The 20,988-nt window shown below is 36.1% G+C and overlaps 1 protein-coding gene across 5 annotated transcripts in view; it reads right to left on the bottom strand.

Annotated features, from left to right (window-relative positions):
* The window catches only part of FRY (FRY microtubule binding protein), a 256,233-nt gene that overhangs the window by 73,404 nt on the left and 161,841 nt on the right, over positions 1–20,988 (bottom strand). For 3 of the 5 annotated variants that reach the window (XM_072850395.1, XM_072850392.1, XM_072850390.1), the window contains exons 18-31: positions 18,994–19,249; positions 17,702–17,884; positions 16,750–16,836; positions 14,721–14,980; positions 14,217–14,406; positions 13,335–13,459; positions 13,091–13,148; positions 9,675–9,766; positions 9,302–9,474; positions 7,130–7,314; positions 6,176–6,286; positions 3,993–4,147; positions 1,839–1,938; positions 1,341–1,512 (exon numbers count right to left, since the gene is read on the bottom strand). In XM_072850395.1, coding sequence (XP_072706496.1) covers positions 1,341–1,512; positions 1,839–1,938; positions 3,993–4,147; positions 6,176–6,286; positions 7,130–7,314; positions 9,302–9,474; positions 9,675–9,766; positions 13,091–13,148; positions 13,335–13,459; positions 14,217–14,406; positions 14,721–14,980; positions 16,750–16,836; positions 17,702–17,884; positions 18,994–19,249 — 2,147 coding nt within the window. The remainder of the gene's footprint in view (positions 1–1,340; positions 1,513–1,838; positions 1,939–3,992; positions 4,148–6,175; positions 6,287–7,129; positions 7,315–9,301; positions 9,475–9,674; positions 9,767–13,090; positions 13,149–13,334; positions 13,460–14,216; positions 14,407–14,720; positions 14,981–16,749; positions 16,837–17,701; positions 17,885–18,993; positions 19,250–20,988) is intronic. The other 2 variants (XM_072850394.1, XM_072850393.1) reach the window with 1 other exon arrangement.

The raw sequence follows: 20,988 nt of genomic DNA on the forward strand, positions 1-20,988 counted from the left end.
AATATTAAGGCACTTATTATGCTGAGTTTACAAAACCACTTGCATATATTACGAGTCTTATTTCCTGTGGGGAGGCCTGTAAAATTCATAGTCGGCTGCCAGTCCTGGAGTGCTGTATACAGCACTTTATATAGTTTATAAAAAAAGAACTGGCACTCTAAGGGAAAGGGATTTGGAAAATCTGGGATAAGAAATACAGTGGCAGACTTCCTGACAAGGTGAACCACATTAGCTCTCTTTACCAGAATTCTTCTGTAAAATCAGTACAGTTAACATTTCCTTTCTTTCCTCACTGCCTGGTTTTTAAAAATCTTCAAGACATACACTGTTCTCTCTCCTTATGATTCTAGATGTATAAAAAGGGGCTCTGATTTGGACTGTATATCTGAGTTCTTTTAAATGACATAGCTACTACAGCAACATGAATAGATGGTAACAGTAATAATGAACATTTGTTTTTTTTAAGATAAATGAGCCATCAGAATTTCCCTACACCAGTTATTTATAACTTATGGTATCTTGGACACTAAGAAATGGATGATGTATTGTTCCTTTACCCTTCCTCCAGCCCCTACAGACTGAGTAAAAACAACATAAAGGGTTTTTAAGAGCCAGTAAGAATTCCCATGATTACAGACATTGCATTCTGTTATTTAAAAACTAGAGCAACACATTTGATGGATTAAACCAGACAGATAGGTCTCAGAACATAATTGTTCCCAGGAATGGTCTCAGAGTGAGCATATTCTGAATGGTGCTCCTGCAGGCCTGATTCTTTAACAGTTTTCTCAGTAACCCTGACAAAATGTATTTCTGATAAAATTAAAATGATACCAATGACTTGCAGATGTGGCAAATAACAGAAGGTAGAGATCACTCATTCTGAGTGATTTAAATAATTGGTAAAATTGGACACATGCAATCAATCTTTCCAAAGTTAAAGTCATGTTTATAGAAAAGGAAGAATTCTATCCTCACAAGTATCATCTACATAAATGCATGTATAAGAAGAATCACTGCGCTTAACATGAGAAGCCATTATAGTAGAGTTTGCCAATGTCACTTTAACTTATCCAGGGCCCTTGTAATTTCAAAGTTACCCTAAGATGACACAAGCGGCACAGAATCCCCAACCAAGGTTTTTAAATAGCTACTCTGTACTTTGTTTAAGTACCTCTAGGAAATATATATTGCATTCCTAAATCTGATTTGGCCTGAACCAGAATAAAACCAGGTCAAGCTAAATTTATAAACAGAATTGCTGTTCACAGGTGGAAATGTCTTAACACTCTACCATTTGTACAAAAATGTAAAGAAGATAATAAGTCAGATATAGGTACCTGAAAAAAGTGGAAGGGTAAGTTCAGGATACATCCTTGCTAGTTCATATGAAAGAAGGGCAAGTGAGACACTGTAAAGAGGTGGCAATGGACCATGTGTACCATACAAGATACTGCCTGGTCTTTGCTCAGCTACCTTTTTTGAATAAACAAAAAGCTTTGATTCAAGGATCTATGAAAGAGAAAAAAATAATGTAATGAGACAATAAAAATTCATTAATTCAGGAAATGTCAGCATTTCAAGTTTAGATATCAGAGAATGAGCTATATGATTCGGAGTATACTCTCCAAATTTGAAAGACACCATAACTAATATTTTTCCATTAATTTTTATATAAATATTTCCATAAGTATTTATAGCCAAGACAAACCTACTTGTTTATTTTCAAAACAAAATTAAAAAGCAAATAAACAGTACTTTATAAGTTCACCAAAAAACCCCAAAAGTAGGAGGCCACATGCATTTGGTTGTTTTAAAAAAAAGTAGCTGATACATGCCTGCATAAGTTGCATGGAAATTTCATAAATCTCTCTGTTGGTGTCAGATGCCTTGAACAGCACCAAGTTTAAAAGCGTCACTATATCAAAAGGATAGTTCCTAGAAGAATAAACAGTACATTTTTGTGAACATTGGTGAGGAATGCAGATTATATTCACTCTGATTTACTCTGTAATATGGTCCAAAGAGAATGTCATCTTTCTTGTCTCTGTTCTACCACCAGAATATGGGAAAGGGAGTTTTTATGAATACACACTGCTTGATCAAAGGGCCATCTGGTGAATGGGAAGAAAGAAGGGATTATTTATAATTACCTTAGACTAATGCTTAGGAATGCACTGAGTTACTAACAGTGAGAAATACAATACCTGTGTCTATAACTGTCAATTCATTTCAATTTATAACATAAACTGTTTATAGAACAGGCCAACACCTATGAGAGAAGATGGGTAGCACAAAAATTTCCAGGGATAAAGTACTTCTTCTTAAGCCAAGCTGCAATTAATCAGTCTCTTTGGAGAAAGGGTGCTATCTCTGACATGAACATTCCCAGATGTTAGACAGTTCTATCAAAATTGTTTTCAAAGAGTAGACACGAGGAACTGCTTCAAAAAGTCCACTATCTATAAAGTCAACATTAATTGTAAGGGTAAACATATTAAAGTGTTAACCTAACAAGAATATTGCTAGAAAAGCAATTCCCATGTCACAATATTTGGATTTTCACTAAGTAAGTTTCCGCTTTTTCATGATGATTTGTAAATGCACCTGATTCAATTGTGAACCATTAATTTATCATCCTAGATGTGAGCTACTGTGCTCCTGGATGGCTGCAGAATGCCTATTTGGATATATTAGTGTTAAAAAATATGGCAAATACATGTGTGGCATGGGACATTCTTGGTAATTCCAAATACTAGCTGCAATGCACCCTCTATATCTGTCTCTTTGCCCTTCCACTAAGTTTAAAAAATAATAATAAAAAAGAAGTTAAGGGAAGTGGCTTCTTTGTAGAAAGATAGACATCAGCACTGAGATACATCACTGCTCATTTTACAAGTAGTTTAAGCAGTGGCCTCTCTATACATGTTGATAGACAACAGAGGAAAAACTGTTAATAGCTTTCAAATATTAATAAAAATCCCCAACTTGATAGAAATCAGAATTTCCCTTCAAAGTATATCATGCAGATCATACTCTCAATTTTTACTGTAGGTATATGAAAGATTAATTTTTAGGACACAATGGCATCGGTAACACAATCCAAGGAAAAAAGACTGGCTGAAAACCTGGTATGTTTTTGTGTTCATTAAACAAAAAACCCTCTTAAAATAACTGAATTTGCAAACACAAAATTCCATTCATATTTTTTAAATCTCAGTATAATGCAGTCTATAATCTAGTTGTTCCTGTAAGAAAAAAATGTTTTTACAGATAAATTCTAAAATACTTGACTTGCTTTGATTTGCTATATCCCAAGCATTTCTCTGTTGAACTATGCTGATCACTTATCTTGCCAAATTTTTTTTTGTCAAGACTAAAATGTTCAGATTGTAATGAGGTACAAATTATCTTCTTTTTTTAGACTACCATTAAATTTCTCTATAACTTTTGTCTTGAAAAGATTAAAAAAAAAAAAATTTCTGAAGGCCTGACACAAAAGAAATATTTGTATTTGTGTCTTCATGTAGCTTGTGCTTGCTTAGCGTTAGCAGCAGTGATGATACCAGTCTACAGAAAAGGAACAGGTAACCAAATCAAATGAAAGCCAGTTAGAAAAAGAACAAAAGAATTACTTTCAAGCTAATAACATTTCAAATGTTTTTTGTTTTATAAAGTAAATGAAAAATGACACCAAATATTTTGAAACTAGATTTATGTCCTATGTTCAAATTAAAGTGCTGTGGTTATTTTGTATCTTCCTGAGCAAAATAGCATAAAAATGCCACAGATTTCAAATATACATATAGTAAGAGCATCTTCTACCAAGCACATCACTTTGTTTTCAGAAACATGGAAATAAAGTGATACAGTCCCCAAGAGTTGTTTGAGAGGATATAATGTAAGAGTGTGACTAACAGTTCTTTACAACATAAGCTGAACCTGCATTTTTCTTTACATTTGAAAGTGTAGATTAATATAATAATTGATACCTGCTTCCACACACAGTTGCAATGGCTTTGAAACATCCAGAGGCAAGCTGGTATGATCCAGTATAACATCGATCTATAGCCCAGTTGAAGAGATTGACTTGATCAGGATTCAGTTCTAGCAACAGGACTACAACTTCACAGCCAAGCTGATGAACCTGAGCAAATAAATACATGTCAAAACATTTGGTGAGATCAAATATGTTCATTCTCTACAACTCTTAGAGTGACATAGGCAAAACAAGGGGAAAATGCAGTATTCAAAATAAGTAAAAAGAAATCAGAAAATTTATCATAAATTTATTTTAGGGATAGCAGAGTTGAAATGTGATTCAGTTTTCAATACTCCTCATTTGAAAGAAAATGATATGTACGAAGACTACATAAACGAAATACATTTTCAAAGGAGGTTTCCAAAATTAAGCATGGAAAAAAGCAGAATCTTTGGAAAATCTAAGACACTTGATAGGTGTCCTTGGGCAATTTCCATTTGTACTGGTTAACTGATTTGTTAAATGTTTATTTCCTACTTCATGTGAGTTTCATAAAGTGAGACACTTTCATGTTTATCCTTTTGACTAATGCAGAAGCAAGGCAGACAAAGAAAAATACCTTTTGCAATCCAGGGGGTATGAAAACTTGTATGTTTAATTCAGCTACATCAAGCAATCTAACAACTTTCCCTACAGACCTTGTATCACTTAATCCTGGTACCACCACTGCTACAAACACATCACAACTAAGGCTTGGACTGTGCCTTTGTGATCCTTCAGTAGAGGATAATACTGGAACACCAAACACTAATGCCTGTTAATATTCCATCACCAAGTGTAGGTAACTACTTGTAAAGACTGCAAATTATGTTCAATGTTAATGGACCAGGTAGGATCCTTTTCATCTAAAGCTGAACTAGTTGTATAGGCAATGCAGTTTAGTTACAGTCCTTCATTACCATGATTAATCATGAATTATAGTGATTAGCTTAGTGGAAACAAATTTCACCTATCATATCCAAATTTTGAATTTCAAAGGGAGAAGTTAAAAAAAGGTAATTTTTGTCCCCAGTTACTTTATGAGTGGTATATACTAATAATCAATTAGACATGGTGATATAGTATTTGTTGATGATAATGAAAACATGTCAGGAGGAAAAATATATCTTTTCCTTTCTCTTGTTCTGTGTGTTTCCTTCCCACATCCGTAAGAATTTCAGTTATACATATCACTTACACATATCTTTATAGCTCCATCCCTACCAACATTCCAAAATCCTATCTAATTTTGGAAAGATTTTCTCTGTAGCTATCCCTTCTTTCTTCCAATTTGTCTAACCTTTTTTTTCCTAATCAATTACCATTTCTACAGCATGTATCCTCTAGCTGCTCCACAAGCCTTTAGGCTTTCCTGTCTGCATTTTTTTAGCAATCACAGACACCTGTGCTGGTATGAGACTTTTAGGGAGAAGAGCAGGTCAAAGTGCAAGATACCACAAAGGGAAAGAACATTGTTCTCTCTCTCCACTTGATGTAAATCACCAATCTACTGCTCCTTAATCAAAGAGATAGTCCAATAAGCTATAAATATAGAAATATGACTGGGTAGTTATGAAGTTGACAGAGAAACCCATTTTCACAGAACTGGCAGAGAAAATTGCAAGGACAATCTACTATGTGTTCTTTAAAAAAAAAAATTCTTTCTTTCCTCTCCTGAATCATTTATCCTCTTGACTTCTTTGGAAGATCTACCCACTCACTTTCACTCAGATTTGTTTCACCAGCATCTATGTTACCAAGCAGGAAGGAATTTTACATTCTTATTCCACAGGAACTTGAAGCAGGTGGGTGGAAGCACTCCAAATAGAAATACAAATATTTTTGAGCTCGTGACATTTTTAACCTTTCTTTATCAGATGAAAAGCCTAAATTTCTGTTGCAAGCAACACTGAGCCATAAGGCAACTTTTTAGCTTATTATTTAGCTACATTATATTTTCAGAAATAATAATTCTTTTACTGTTTAAATGCTTTTAAATTAATTACACTTTTGTATTAGAAGCTTGCATAAAGCTATTGTTTCCTGCTCCAAATAGAATGTATACAGTCACAGTTCTTACAGTCACAAACTCTTTACTCACCCAGTACAGAGATTAAAATTATTCATCCGTGATGCATTTTGGTGAGTACTTACACGTAAATCTTGACAAGCCAGAATGTTATCAAGCCATTTGTAAAGATATCCATCAGGGGAAAGACCAACATTATCAAATACAGGTCCACAGCAGAGCACAGCTGACATGGCCTAAAACACAAGAAGCTTTAGTTACACAAAGAAGTAACATGAATGAACCTTTCAGAATGATTTGAGCCCAGGTCCAGGCTACCAGGACTGCCACATGTTTTGACTTTTGAGGGAACTATGGTGAAAATGGTAACAGCTGATTTTGCTAGAATTCAATGATTAGGTTGCTATAGATGTTACTGGATTTCAAGATAATGCTGAGTTTAAGCATTTTGGCAGGAATATTACAGCCCAGTTTCCCCATTCTTCAAGATACATTTTGTCATTTTACCCAATCTTTACAAATCAAGCTACAAAAACAATTAAAATACACAGATTTTAAAATAATTTTTTCTGCAAAAATTAAAATTGTTGTATACCAAGTGATGCAGCTTATGTAAGTATATAAGCTATTATTTTCCCAGCTTACTTATGTGGGTGAGTTGCAACTGGTTTTGCCACAAAAGTATTTTATTATTATTGAGCATGTCTCCAGGCAAGTGTGGGAGACAGTCCTGAGATGTGCATGTGATACTGAATTGGTACTACATCTAATTTCAGAGCCTAATATCCTCTCACTGAATCTGATAACCTGTTAATGAACAGCTATGTAAAATTTTAAAATGTATTCTGGTTTTGAAAATAATTAGCCTTGAAAGTGTCTATGAAGAAAAAAATGCGTAACTTCAGTGGCTCACGCTGCTATATTCTATGATACCACTGTACATATACATATGAGTATACAAGTTTGCATCAAGTATTCCGATTCGAATTTCTGTGAAATAAAAGGAAATAAACCCCACAATTACTTGTATTTTGACTGGAAAATTGCTATTACTGATTTTGACAGTAAAACTTCAATACCTTTAATGCACAATACTGGTATCTTGTAATCTGATGATTTCTATCACTGTAACGGTCCAGCGGTGTGAACATAATACTGAAAGGTCCCGCCCACTGGCTGAATAAGATGAACAGGTGATGCCTCAGGCTCTGCTGAGGGAAGAGAAATCTCCTGTGGTGAACTAAGTGAACAGAAATAGAAATAGCTATGATTTGTTAGTGTTAAATACACATTCATGTGGCAGAGATGACACCATGAATTTCAAATTTCTACAAACAGGGAATTTTTCTTAAACGTTCAGTATACACTTACTCCAAAGTACCTAAGCTCTTTTAAAAAAACTAATGTAATGAATAAGATGCACCTTATTTCTAAGAATCTTCAGTTCTGAATTAATGTGTATTTATACAAACATGTACGTGTTTGTATACATTTATACAACATGTACATGTACTCTCTTTAGAATCAGCAAGAAACTAATTATAGAATCACACTTTTCACTGCCTCTTGCATTCCTTTAATGGTAAATATTTACTTGTTTTTTCCAATCCTTTAAATGCAAGCCCAAACATACATATGTCTTATTCTAATACAGTAATAGGTAGGGACAAGAAATAGAAGAAACTTGGTGCCTGCTCGTTTATGACAAAGATGTAGTATATTTTCTGAACAGCTAAATTACCTGAGCAAATGAAAAATATCTATTAATTTTTAATCATGTGGAGAAAAAAAAGAGAAATCTTTTAAACAATAGTTTTAATTCTGCAAAGCAAAACGTGATGGCAGAGGCAGTACTACGTTTTATTAAAGAGACTGGCAAACTGCTACTGGCCAATTATTTTTTGTCTGTAAACTGTGCTGGAAGCCAACAAAGTCTAACTAGACAATACTAATGCAAATCAATATGAACAGTGGCTAAAGATGATAGATGTTGACAAAATAAACATTTGTTTGCTAGGAGTTAAATGTTACAGTTTTGTTAGTTATTGATATATTTTAAAGCTGTCTTTTTAGCAGAAAATATGTCTCTTTATAGAATTACATACTGAATTATTGAAATGCAGCAGTTATTCTTGCATTCTCTCAAAACATACAACATGGCTGTTTCATTGTGGAAAATTCATACAACATGCAGTCCTTTGTCACGTGCCTTGCAGAATGTGAGAATAAATGCAAAGAGGAAGGCCTTTGAAAGTACACCTGGCAAAGTAACTACTAAAGAAATTCTGTATTGCTAATGAGCATAATTCAGAAAAGAAATAAAGGAAATAAATTCAGTATTTTGTTTGTTAATAGCAGCTAAGAACTTGACACCACTCAGTTCAAAGGGAATTTTTTTACTGTCTTAAATGAGAATAGCAGGGATGCCATTTTTTCCTTATCTTGTTCAACTATTATATACTTTTATGCGTCTTACAGCCAAAAGCAACTATATGACTTTGACAAAATTTGCACACTGGGAACTTATATAAAAACTTTTGTTCATTATTTATTCCCGTACTGTACTCTTTTGAATTCCTTCTTATTTGTTGCTACCAATGCTGTTATGTCCTGTCATAAATGATCTGGAGACAGCAGATTTACATAGACTGAGTAATCTCCAGACTTTATCTTCCAGTAATTACACAGACTTTAAAGCAGACTTTTTTTTTTTCTTTTTTTTTTTCTAATGGAATTACATTACATTTCTGAAGTGATCTTGCAATACATAAAAAGCACGAAATCAATTGGAGAAATCTTTGCTATACAACTGGAGTCAGGTAACCTGGGATACAGTCTCAACACCTCAGGCAAGTTTTTCACTACATTTAATATTGTACATTTTCTGCACCTACCTATATTTTTCAAGGCCTGTCTGAGTTTATGAAGAGTCTGGCAATAAAGTCAAAGGGAAGCAAATAAGGCCTTACGTTAAAGAAATCTGGAGCCCCTAGAGGTCACAGACAATTTCTTTGCTGAGCTGTTAAAAAGATGATTCTTATATATAATACTACAGGCTTCAACAAGTTTTACTAGTTTTTTATTTGACTCTTAATAGACTTTTGAACACATTTTTTGCACATTCCCCTTTACATTCATTATATGACAATTCACAAGCAGTGAAAAAAGCACAGGAAAAAAGAAATAAAAAATTAATTTTCCAGTATATTAAATGCAATTTCATAGTATGTTGAGATAATTTAGCACCATACCTGGAACACACTGAATCAAGTTGGCAATCATTGCACTGAAGTGTGCTCTCATATCCTTAAGGATTTCGACTTCTTTATCATTTTCAGCCTCCAGAAGCATGCGAGTCAGATCAACATACTCTAAGAACAAGGCTCCAAGGGCTAACGTATCTCTTTCTAAGGCTCCATTTGTACTAGTATAAAGGAAAGTTGTACATTAATACAGAGTAACAGTGTAGTTATACTACAGCTTTCTGAAGAAATGCATAAAAATCTCTCCATATCTGATAGATTACACAATTCTTCAAAGAACATACTGACATAAACTCAGTGTTGTGAACGCTGAAAATGATTTTACTTAAAGATCAATATCTATGATGAGTGATAGTCCTACCTGTCACTTATAACACCAGCATCAGCAAGTAGTTCAAAAATTCGCAGTAACTGTAGTCTTAGTAGATCTCGGCGTTCTCGACGTTTCTTGTTCTTGGAATTTAAAAAAAACAACCATTTTTTTATATGCATAGGTGCATACATTAAAAACTAGTAACTTCAGAAATGTCAGCACAGTACTGAGATTTAAGAAATCCAGTTCAAGCATTTTCTTCATGAAGGAACTTTACTGCTTTTGGATATTTCATCATAACACTGTACTTATATGTCAACACAGAACTAAATATGATCAAATTTTTGTCTTTGTAACTATTCTTGAACAAACTGTTAACAGCTACCTTAGTCCTCACTGAAAATGCAGAAATGAAATAATGAAATACTGGATAAAAGTTAATTAATATTTAAGGTTCCTGTGCCAAAAACCACACTATCTTCAGGTAGCAGGGATATTTGTGTTAGCTTAACACCATCTAGTTTGGGTACTGGAAGCATTGTAAAATGCAGATCAGCTATTCAGACCCCAGGAAAATATTTTCGTGATTAGCCATTCTTGAACTTGGTAATGCTGCAGCTACATGATCACCCATATTCAAGACACTGCCCTAGTACACTCTTGGATGTGTTGACTGCAGTGGTTGTACACACAGTTAACACACTCCTCCCACAGAATAGGACTGCACTGTTGTTAACTGGTTCATTGTATCTCATTGTCTTCTAGAAAGCTGTCCTTTCTTCTATCTTGCCTTGAAAGATGTGAATGCAACAAGGCCTGTTCTTTGCTGAAGGGCTAAATTGACTTCTTTGTATCCTGCATCTCCACTAAGCAAAAAATGTGAGGAGGTCAAAATGCTGCTATTGCACTCAAAGAAATTTGCTGCCAGAACAAGAAAAGCTCAGAGAAAGCTCAGATTTTCCTCTTCAGAACATAAGAATGGCAATACTGAGTCAGATCAAAGGCTTATCTCATCTAGTACTCTGGCTCTGCTGATGGCCAGTAGCAGATGTGTGGGAGAAGGAAATGATACTCTCCCTGTATTCTGACCCAGAACTGGCAGTCTGCAGCATCCTAGCCAAAGGTTTTATTCAAATCATCATGCCATTTGATTTGTCCTGTTCAGAGCCCTGTTTTCCTCCCTTTACACCTTAAAGGTTCCAGGAAGCACATGTAGAGAAAAAAGCAGGTTCATTGTAACACAGTATTTAACAGGCACAGCTGCGTCCTGCAACAGTGTTGGAGGTGATCTGGCAAGCTCTGTGCCAGTGCCCACATGGTGGATCTTGTGTAATGTCCATTTTGGTTTACCCCTGCAGTTCTTGGCCATGCTGGTAACTCTCTTTCTAGTCATAGCATATGTCAATTCAAGGACGTTATTTCTGATGTGTTGGATACCTGCCTGCTGACATGGAGGCCTGCCATATTCTCTACAGCTACACGACCCATACAGTCACTCCTGGGTTTACGGGTGGCGCTGCTTGCAGGAAGGTGGCCCAGTTCTTCATATCAGGAGCAATACAGGAATTAACATTGCAGTCTCTTGTTCTCATATTCCTCTACTGACATTTCCATGTGCTAAATTTGCTTTTACAGCATACTGTAAACCTCTGCATTCTCGTGATTCCTTTCCTGAGGTTAGACTGGAGATGTATGTCTCCAGAAGAGGCCTTTCAAGTCTAAGTTGTCTTCAATGGTGCACAGTCAAAAATGCAGAGACACGTGGCTGCACTAATGTGTATTAATCCACTTCTGCCCAGTATCAAAACAAGTGACCTTCAAATCAATGACTTCATAGGGATGGAAGGCACACAAGTGAATTGAGGTGTGAAGCAAACAGAGTGGAAATGGTAGTGGACATTTGCCAGACACAGAATTACTAAGAATTGTCCACATAAAACTTAACATGAATGAAGTGCCCGCCAAGTGAATTAATTTTTGTTTATTTCCATATTGGGCATAGCTGAGAGCCTCTGTTCACCTATTAATGATTTAACTTCTTCCAGACCACCATTCTCTGCGTGGCTCCTGCACCAAAGACTAGGCAGATGGGTACAGCACACCAGGTCACCATGACGATACCTTATTGAAACTGCTGTGGAGGACAGAGTAGTGAACGCATAGTTTGAAATTGCTTGAGAACCAGGTAAACAAGCCTGGGTAGAGGACAGTATTAATGCAACAACATTGCCTTCTGTACACAGCTGTACAGACTTCTCAGCAGAGCTGCATGGACACAATGGGTGTGTCTACATTGGGAAACAGAGACAGGGACTGTTCGTGGCCCTAAAGTCAAGTAGCACAGGCTGCTTCATATTCACACTGCTCCAGAAGGCCTCAAGAAGGCTGGCTATGTCCATGTTGCCTAGTGGAACTCATGCCATGCTTCTCTGGCCCAAGGCATTATCACTGCGTGTTTTCTTATCACAAACTGACTGCTCTAACCTGAGGGCTGTGCTGCAGCCACAGCAGGGGTTTTGCAACTTAGTCCGTAGGCTGCTGCAAACAGGGAGGTAGGGGATGAGGGGAAGCATATCAGAGCAAAAGCAGCTGGGGTAGTTTGGAGGACTGTGTCTAGTGGCTTGGTGTCTTCTGGGGCTTGTTCCTGGGAATGAGCTACCTCCAGAGCCATCTTAGATTTCTGTCTTGGAGCCAGCTGGAATGGTCCAAAACTGAGCCAGGGACAGAAAAATGAGCAGAACAGCAACTCGGGTCCAGTACTGAAGCTCTCTCCGTGGCTTTCCCATTTAGCCGCATAGACACATCCTATGACTAAACTGCTTACTGAGGCTACAGAGTCTATCACCAGAGGTTTTTCAGAACAGTTTAGACAACATCTGTCAGAAATGACGCAAGACTAGTTCATCGTCCCCTGGACGGATCGGATGATCTGTTGAGATCCCTTCTAGCACTACTTTCTATTATAACAAAAGAGAGTACTATAATGAAGGTGAAAACACTGATGAATTTGTCAGTTAACCTGTTGTGTTTAGAATGAAAAAATGTAGTCAGCTGAAGTTGAAATTGATGACCCTGCCTACCCTGCAAATAAAAAGCACATTTGAACACTGCTGCAAAATGTGCTTGTAGCCCAGTTGTGTTACAAGGTATTTTTTCCAGATGTTGAAAGTGTATTTCCAGTACATCTGAGTTCCATATGAGGAGGTTCCATATTTGACTGGAAATTTTTCCTCAGAATGGATTTTGATATTGTACATTTTGTATCACTGATAGAATTTAAATTAAACTATGTTTTAATGGAATTCTTTTAAGTTATGTTCTTATACACAATTAATAAAATTCTTGTTGCACACAGAGCTTGTTAGTACAAAAGAATATATTTGTATTTCAAAGAGACAGAATTACTACTTTTAAATTAAATTTGCAGTTTAAACAAACTAGTACATTTAATTTCTGCAACAAACCTCTGGTCTTCTTTCTAGGGCTTCTTTCATTAGTGGGTGAAGTTCTTCTACTAATTCCCTAAATTAAAAAAAAAATCTTTGTAAACAAAATCTAGTCTCCTCTGAAAAGCATCAATATTTAATTCAATACATAAAACCAAATGTCTAAAGTGCAAATAAAAATTTGAGTATATTTAAATTATAACAAAAATACTGCATTTGGATTAGAGGCAAATAACTGAGAATACGATAAGTGGGGAAGTACCTGAAAACAAGGGAATTTGTTCTTCCAAATCCTAGTACAAGTGATTCTGTTATTTCTATGCTTTCAAGCCTCATCAAAGGCACTAGCTGCTTTAGTAAGACTCCAACAGATGGAGTTCCAATAGCCTAGAATATATTAAGAAATTATTGACATTTAATTGTCAGGATTATCAATATTAAGTAAATACAATTTTTTTTTCAAAAAAACATTGTCCAAGAATCAATACGCATTTTTAAAATGTGCTGAAATGATTTTGCTATTATGGATATCAATACACCAGTCTAACTGGATGTCCGCTACATCACAATCATCTCAATAAGGCCTAACACATAAATACATCTGGGAAATCTCTTTGCATTCATTCAGATTATTGTAATTTACTTAATTTGTTGTTTCATTAAAACATTCCAGTAATTGGATTTGTGGAGCTACTGTTCCTCTCAGGTTGCTACTACTTGAAACTGTATTTCATATAATATACCTTCATGCCTGACAGGCATACAATGTTTATTCAGAAATCTGCCTTATTGCTTAATAAAGTTATAAATTTTGAAGTGCTCTACAAGGAAAGAAAGGGGGTGACAAACTAAAGTTAACTTTAACACATATGTCCAGAAATTCTATATTTGGAATATATGTCACCCAGAATGTGAAAAAAAAGTAGTATTTTGAAAACTCCATGGCTTTTGCCAAATATTTATTGACACATCATGTCGATACAGATTATACAGATGTTTTAATTGTTAATTATGTGCCTTAAGCAGTTTGCGTATATTAAAATATTCCCCTAACTGAAATACTTCCATCAGGGTATGATTTTGCATGCAGATGCAGTTTAAAACTCTCCTAAATTAATAATTTGTTTGAAACAGGATGCATCACCTTATTATCGTAGTTCACTGTTCCATCAGGAGTGGTAGCCATGATCTCTGGTGTTGAAGCACGCAAGTGTCCTGGGCTCATAATACTGGGCTTTGCTACTCCAAAACAGAGAATAAGATAGTTTCTCCACAAAGTAACATAGTTGTCTCCACTGCTTGCTGTACTTGTTTTCTTTGCATTAACAGGGATACTAGAATTTAAAAATAAAATTATTAAAATAATTTCCCAGCCTTAATTACACAGTATTTTAAAATATTTTACAAGGGAACATGCTACGTATCCACCAGCTGCAATTCAACATGACATGATAGATGGGAAAAATCAATGAGGGTAGAAAACTAGAGTTTTCCACCTTACAAGCTGGAATTATAAAAGTCAATACTGAATGTCTGGGTAGCACCTTGCAGGACTTACGGACTGATACTGAAACATGAGACTAAAAAAAGCTTGTATTAAAATCACACAAGCCATAAAAATGAAAGTTAAATGAATATTGCCACTTACTTTGGATCCACAAGAGGCATTATCAGCTGTAGCCTCGTGAAAGCGTATGGCCAAGCATAGCTGAGAGCTGTAGGACAATGTTTTGGTAAATTCTCCTGCCTAAGAAAACTGAAGAGGCAGAGAACCCATGGGTCTTTAACAGACTGTGCAAATATCCAGACATGGGAAGGACTTTTCACATCATAATGGCTATTTACTAGGACGGCATTCCACTCCACCAGCCACTGCAAATCCACGCTGTGTGTTAATGGGATTGTTGTCTACGGAGGGAAAAGATAAAAAATCACAGTGACAGTCATTTATTCCATGCCATGGTCCCCCTCAGTACTTGTCTTTATTTTCAAGCTCCGTGGCCAAATTCTGTTGGATTTTTTAGACCAACACTTTTATGCCTCCCATCACATTGCCCTTTCACTCAGGAGGAGCTTTTTTCAAATGCTGGTAAGAGCTACCTCATTATTTTCCCTCTGGTTATTCCTTAAAGCTCCTATTTACTGTGATAAGCACAATAACTTGCCCTTAAACTCTACGATAACTAATGATTATTCTGACCAATATAAACTCATTGTTACTTTCTATTCTCCTTGCTGCCTGCACCCATCCACTGTCTCTTATATGACGCTGCAGTCTGTAATAGGTGTAGACTGCCCTTATGTTCATTGCCTGAACAGCCGGACAGAGCCTTAGCCCAAGATTAAGACTCTGACATGCTATGACAATGTGATAAATACCAATGCTATTAATAAATATTCTTCAGAATTCATCAGGGCATTTGAATATGTGTGTAGGGGATTAAGAGCCTGAAGAAGGCACTTAAGCAGTTTTAATCCACTTTAAATCCTACTACCTTCAGTGGCAAGTAGGGTTCTCATATCAACAAACCATTTCTCTACTGTAATTTAAATTTTGTCTTAAGAAAACAACTTTGTGTAATGAAAACTTAAAACACACGTATTTTGGCATCCTTATTATTCACTTATCAGACCTCAAATAGGATGTAACAGTTGCCTGCAACCTGCATCCACTGTTACGAAAGTAATCACTAAATTACCACTCCCTGCTGTACTTGTCAGAAACCAGGTACACAAGCAACACATTTGCTTTGCTGTATGACTAATGCATAGAATTCAAGCACAAAATCCAAACCTTTGCCTATAGAAACTGCAACACCCAAACCCAGGTACTGTTATTTTAGCTGAATTTCCTAATTCCTGGGTTACAGAGTCAGAATGTCTCTTGCTTGCTCAGTTTCTGATCCCTCAACTTTCCTGTTTTCAGCTGCACAGTGGCACGACTTCACCACCAGTTCGATGTTCTTCCCCAGGAAAGGGCACTCATGTGGCAAGGATCGATTGTTGCTTTAAACTTAATCAGGCTGAAAAGTGCCCAAAACTGATAGTTTCTGCTCTCTGGACAAGGGCACTAATCTCTAAGATAGTATGCAAAACAAGTTGCCCTGGGTATCAGTTCTTCTGCTGATACTTTTTCATTCAAAATGCTTACTGCACCTCTGCTTCCTCTGGTGGCAGGTTAGACACATCAAGCCCATGAGAGAGCGAAAGCAGAGATTCACGCCAGCTGTGAATTACTCTAGAGCTTAGGCTTAGGTGTGCAGGCAGGGCCACTTCTGAGCACACAAGGGAGCTAAAGTTTATGCCCTTCTGGAACAGATGATAGCAGTAAGTTACTTCCAAGCACCCCAAGCATTAGGTGGTGCTGGCAATAAGACCTTCTCAATGGCTCTTTTGGATGCAGGTCACAGGTCCAGAATCTAGGTAGTTTTGATTATAAATTTTGTTATAATTTTTTTTCTATATGTAATATCTTCTATATCCATAGTATGATTATTTTCACAGAACAGATTGTCTGGGACATTGTGGAGCCTTGGAGCTCTTGGGGAGATGGCTGGAGCCTTAAAGCTGTATGATTTCTTCATTTCTAGCAGCTTTATTTTTAGTATTTCATGTCTGATATTTGTTATGTCCATGCACTATGTAAACACTAGCAGTAACAGTAAAGTAGTACTTACTGAATCTGAAACAGCCACATGAATAAAACTTTCAAGAATAGAAGAACTCAGTTGATCCATGACATCAATCATAGGCCTGTCATCATCCTGCATAACACAGAGAACACAAGTTAACTGCTCTCCTGACCAAATTATTTCCCTTCTTATTTTTCTGGTACATGAAATAGAACCATCTAAAAATTATGACATGAATCTAAAATGGCTAAAAAAATTCATTGGTAACAATGGGTGCATTTCTCAGAACCAAGTCCAGGCTGTGGTTGCAATGAAGTTAATTTGTGGCTATAGCTCACTGTTTACCGAACAAAAGCACGTATCAGAAAATCTCAAATGACTTTGGATAGCTGGTATCAAAAGACTGAAAAATTAGCTTACTGTTTATTAAAGCATTCCTTTGCCATGAACACACATATTTGTGTTCTTAGGCATTTAGATGGCTCACTGAGCTGTGACTGCCAACACACATGACTCCCCATATTTCTATATCCATAAAAAAGACTTGGAGGTCTTTACTATACAAGGAAAATGTATGTGAATAATCTTAAATGTGTCTTGTACTGTGTTTTTTTACAAAATAGTATGCTACAAGAATGAGTTTCATTTCCAATACAAATTTATAATCCTGACAATACAAAAATTATCCATGCAGTAAAAAAAGGTTTTACAGTGTCTTTTATATTCACATCATGCCAAGAGAAAATATTAAGTTGCTGTACAAGTTTCCCTTCAAATTCTTGTACAGGGCACGTTATTAATGTTACATTGTTGAGTATACAGAAAGGTTTGCAGTGTTAATGCAACTAGAAATGGTAGCTCAAACCAAATGCTTTTTTAGAAACTAAGTGCATACCTGCTAAACTGCAGCAATTATGTTAAAAGCAACTGTGATAGCAATTTTGAGCTTTATCTTTGGAAAATTTCAATTCAAAGTTCCAGAAAAGGAAAATCATACCTCTGCTTGGCCAAGGGCCAGGAATAAAGCACGGATCTCTCTGAGTATTAAAACAGCTAGTTTACGTGTAGCAACCTGGAAACTACATAGCAGAACCAGTGCAAATCCTTCGACTGCATGTAGCACATTAGAATAGGGGCTTCTTTCAGACTGTATCCTGTGGCTGGATCCATTTGGTACCAACTGTAGAACAGTGCAAGGGAGGAAAATGGAGTGATGGTGTTTGAAAACCAGGTCTCCAAGAAATATTCTATTTAACAAGGACATATAAAGAAACAAAATGCATAGGCCATGTAAATGCTGAAGTAGGAGACTGACAGCATTCCCTCAAACAACCAAGTTTCGTTGCTTTAAGTTACCTTGCTCCACAAAACCTATATATGAGCAGAGTCCTTTGGCCAACCCCCTCCCTCTAGTTTGCAATTCAACTACCTGCTTTGTTCCATCCTCCACTAAAAAAATGAATGGGTAAGTCAGACTGTGAAGACTTCACACTTTTTCTACTCCAGATAGCAGGTCCTCAGGTCCTTCTTTGATCCTGTCGCAGGCAACACCTTATCCTGGTAGGTGGCCTCTAGAACCTCAGCCCATCAGTAAAGGGTAACAATATTTACTGAAAAATATACGAGGCTTTCCCTTTTCTACATTTTTTGTAATACTATTATTACCTATTAATTAATGATCCTCTGCGATATAAAGCAGACATCATGCTTGCCCAAAGGAAAAAAATTTCCGATGTGATTGGGTTAGGAGATAAGAAGGCTGAAAATCATCTCTCATAGTGAAATTATCTGTGGGACAGTGAAGATGGGAGGAGCACGAGCAAAGCTGTTCAGTTCCCAGGAATGTTTGTAACACATGGAGACAGCAGGCTGTAGAAACAATTGGGTTCTCTGATGTATCTGTATCAACCAAATGAAATGGCTATGGGAAGATCCATGTCTCTCTTCTCAGTGTTCCCACTAGCATTATCAATCAGTTTCAGTCCTGGGAAAATGTCCTTCTGCCACATCTACATACACATATTTCACTTTATGTGCTTTTGTTGACGTGCCTATTTCAGTTTGACATGCATTCTCTTATGTTGCTCAACAACAATAACATCTGCTGTGTTACACAAGGACATAGCTGTCCTCAAAAGACAGCTGAACTAATTACCTTAAAAAATCTTACGTAGTGAATTCTTCTCAGGTGAATAAATACAAAATACATAAACCACAGCAATACCAACGAACATAATTTCTGCCTTCAATTAGTATAAATGTTAGGACACAGATCTCTTGATTTCATACCTCTGCAGATCTGGTTTTTGCCTGTTCAGAAGCTTTTCCTGGAGTGTGTATTACAAGCTTCCATTGTGTAAGCAACTGTAGCAGCAGCTTCAGTGAAGTATCAAGAAGGGTATGATGCATATCATTCACTTCACGTAGCAGAAAATTAGTAAAACCAAAGAGTACATCCTCCCGCCAGTCAACGAAGTCAACAAGTAGACCCTGAAGAGAATTCTGTGCAATGTGTCGAAGTTCATCATCCATATGGATAGACAGCCTGTAAGTAAAAGTAAATGTCAGGTAATAAAAATCTAAGGAGTGTTTATTGTGGTAAGGAGCATATGTTTCTCCGTAATTTAACACCGATGGAAAATTCCCAGTGACAATGTAAATTTCAATGATACTATCAGGGTTTCATTATTACTGACCACAATTAACATCCTTAACCTGTTTTTATACTGTAATTCTTGCTACAACAGTGCCTGAACATATTAATGGATCCAAAAGAAGTCTTTGTTCCACTCCTAAAAGATAGTATCTTTAAAGCACATAATTTGGCAACTTTGCTGTCTCCCCGAACCAAGTATACTTTTGATTTACTCATTTATAAAATAACTTCTATTTAGTTATGGTAAAAAAAGGCTTACAGGTTAATACATAATTTCACAATTTACGTATTTATTTGTTTACTTTCAGTATAAAAATAAAGGAATCACAACACCTCAGCTGCCTAACAGTTAAAATTAATCTTTAGCCAGGAAGCAAATCACAGTTATTGAAAGCAAATCTTCAAAAGAAAAAAAAAGAAGCATTTGAACTAAAAAGCTGCTTCATGTTTTAAACAACTTAGGATAGGGAAATGGGAAAAACAGCCTCAGGACTTTCCATACTTTTAAAAACACATCAGACACCCCCAAAGTCTTTCTGAAAGATGGTGTAATTGTAGATCCCATTTTAAAATTTTATTTCCTTCTGTATTTGCATCATGTTGAAGTTCTTTTAAACATAAAAATTCTATATACTTTCTTTTGACACAAAAATTATCAAACCACTTGTGTGTTGGTAGCTTGGCAGAATAAAGTATATTCAGATCAGTGTGTTCTGAAATGTTTGGTTCATTGCCTTTATGATGTACTTTGTTTTTATTACCCATGAGACTGTAATTTTCTGTAGTGTGTTAGAACTCACTTTCAAAGTATTTTATTTACATTTAATCTACATAGTTGAAAATGAGGACGCATTACAAAGAAATGGACAGAAAGCTAGGAAAAAAAACCCTAAACAGCCAAATGGAGTGGAACCAAATTCCATTCAGTTGGAAGTGTATGATGAGATGCGGCTCATAACAAATTTGGTTCATTATAGCTGCCTAATTGCAAGGCAGGGGACATTTCAGTTAAGGCAAAGGAAAGCAACTGCCATGAAACTTCACCCCTAGTGAATATGACTCCAAAAATAACTGTTACGCTTTAATAACCTTGTGACTTTCTATATAAATTTGGAAACACAGTATTTTGTTGTGCTAAGAAAGGACCATTTTTGTCTCCTCTTTGGAATGCCAGAACCAGAAAAACAAGCAAAACCCCTGAGACTATGATTAAGTCATCCACGAAATAACTTCCACAATGATACAAAGTAATAACGGAAAAGAGGATACAAAAGACATATATCTTTAAGCCCAAGTTACTGTGCAACAGCATTATCAAATGAGATGCAATTCAAACTGAGCATAAGAATGCATCTATGTATTACCACTATATGACAGGCAGCTTGACGAAGCAAGTAAATGTTAGTTTGTTTGTTCGCACTTGAGTCAGTTAAATTTAAGACCTACTTGGGAATTTTTAATGAATGGTTTCAATGGGCAGTGAAAGGGCAAAAGGTACAGTATATACTTGACATCTGCTTTATGGCTTATAATTTGAATACAGCTGTCCTGGAAGAAAGTCTAGCTGCTGAGTTACAGGCTCCTTCTGGAAAAAGCCAAAACACATCTGTTGTGAGGATGAAAAATTC

Source organism: Ciconia boyciana, chromosome 1, assembly GCF_034638445.1.
Source record: "Ciconia boyciana chromosome 1, ASM3463844v1, whole genome shotgun sequence".
Lineage (NCBI taxonomy): Eukaryota > Metazoa > Chordata > Aves > Ciconiiformes > Ciconiidae > Ciconia > Ciconia boyciana.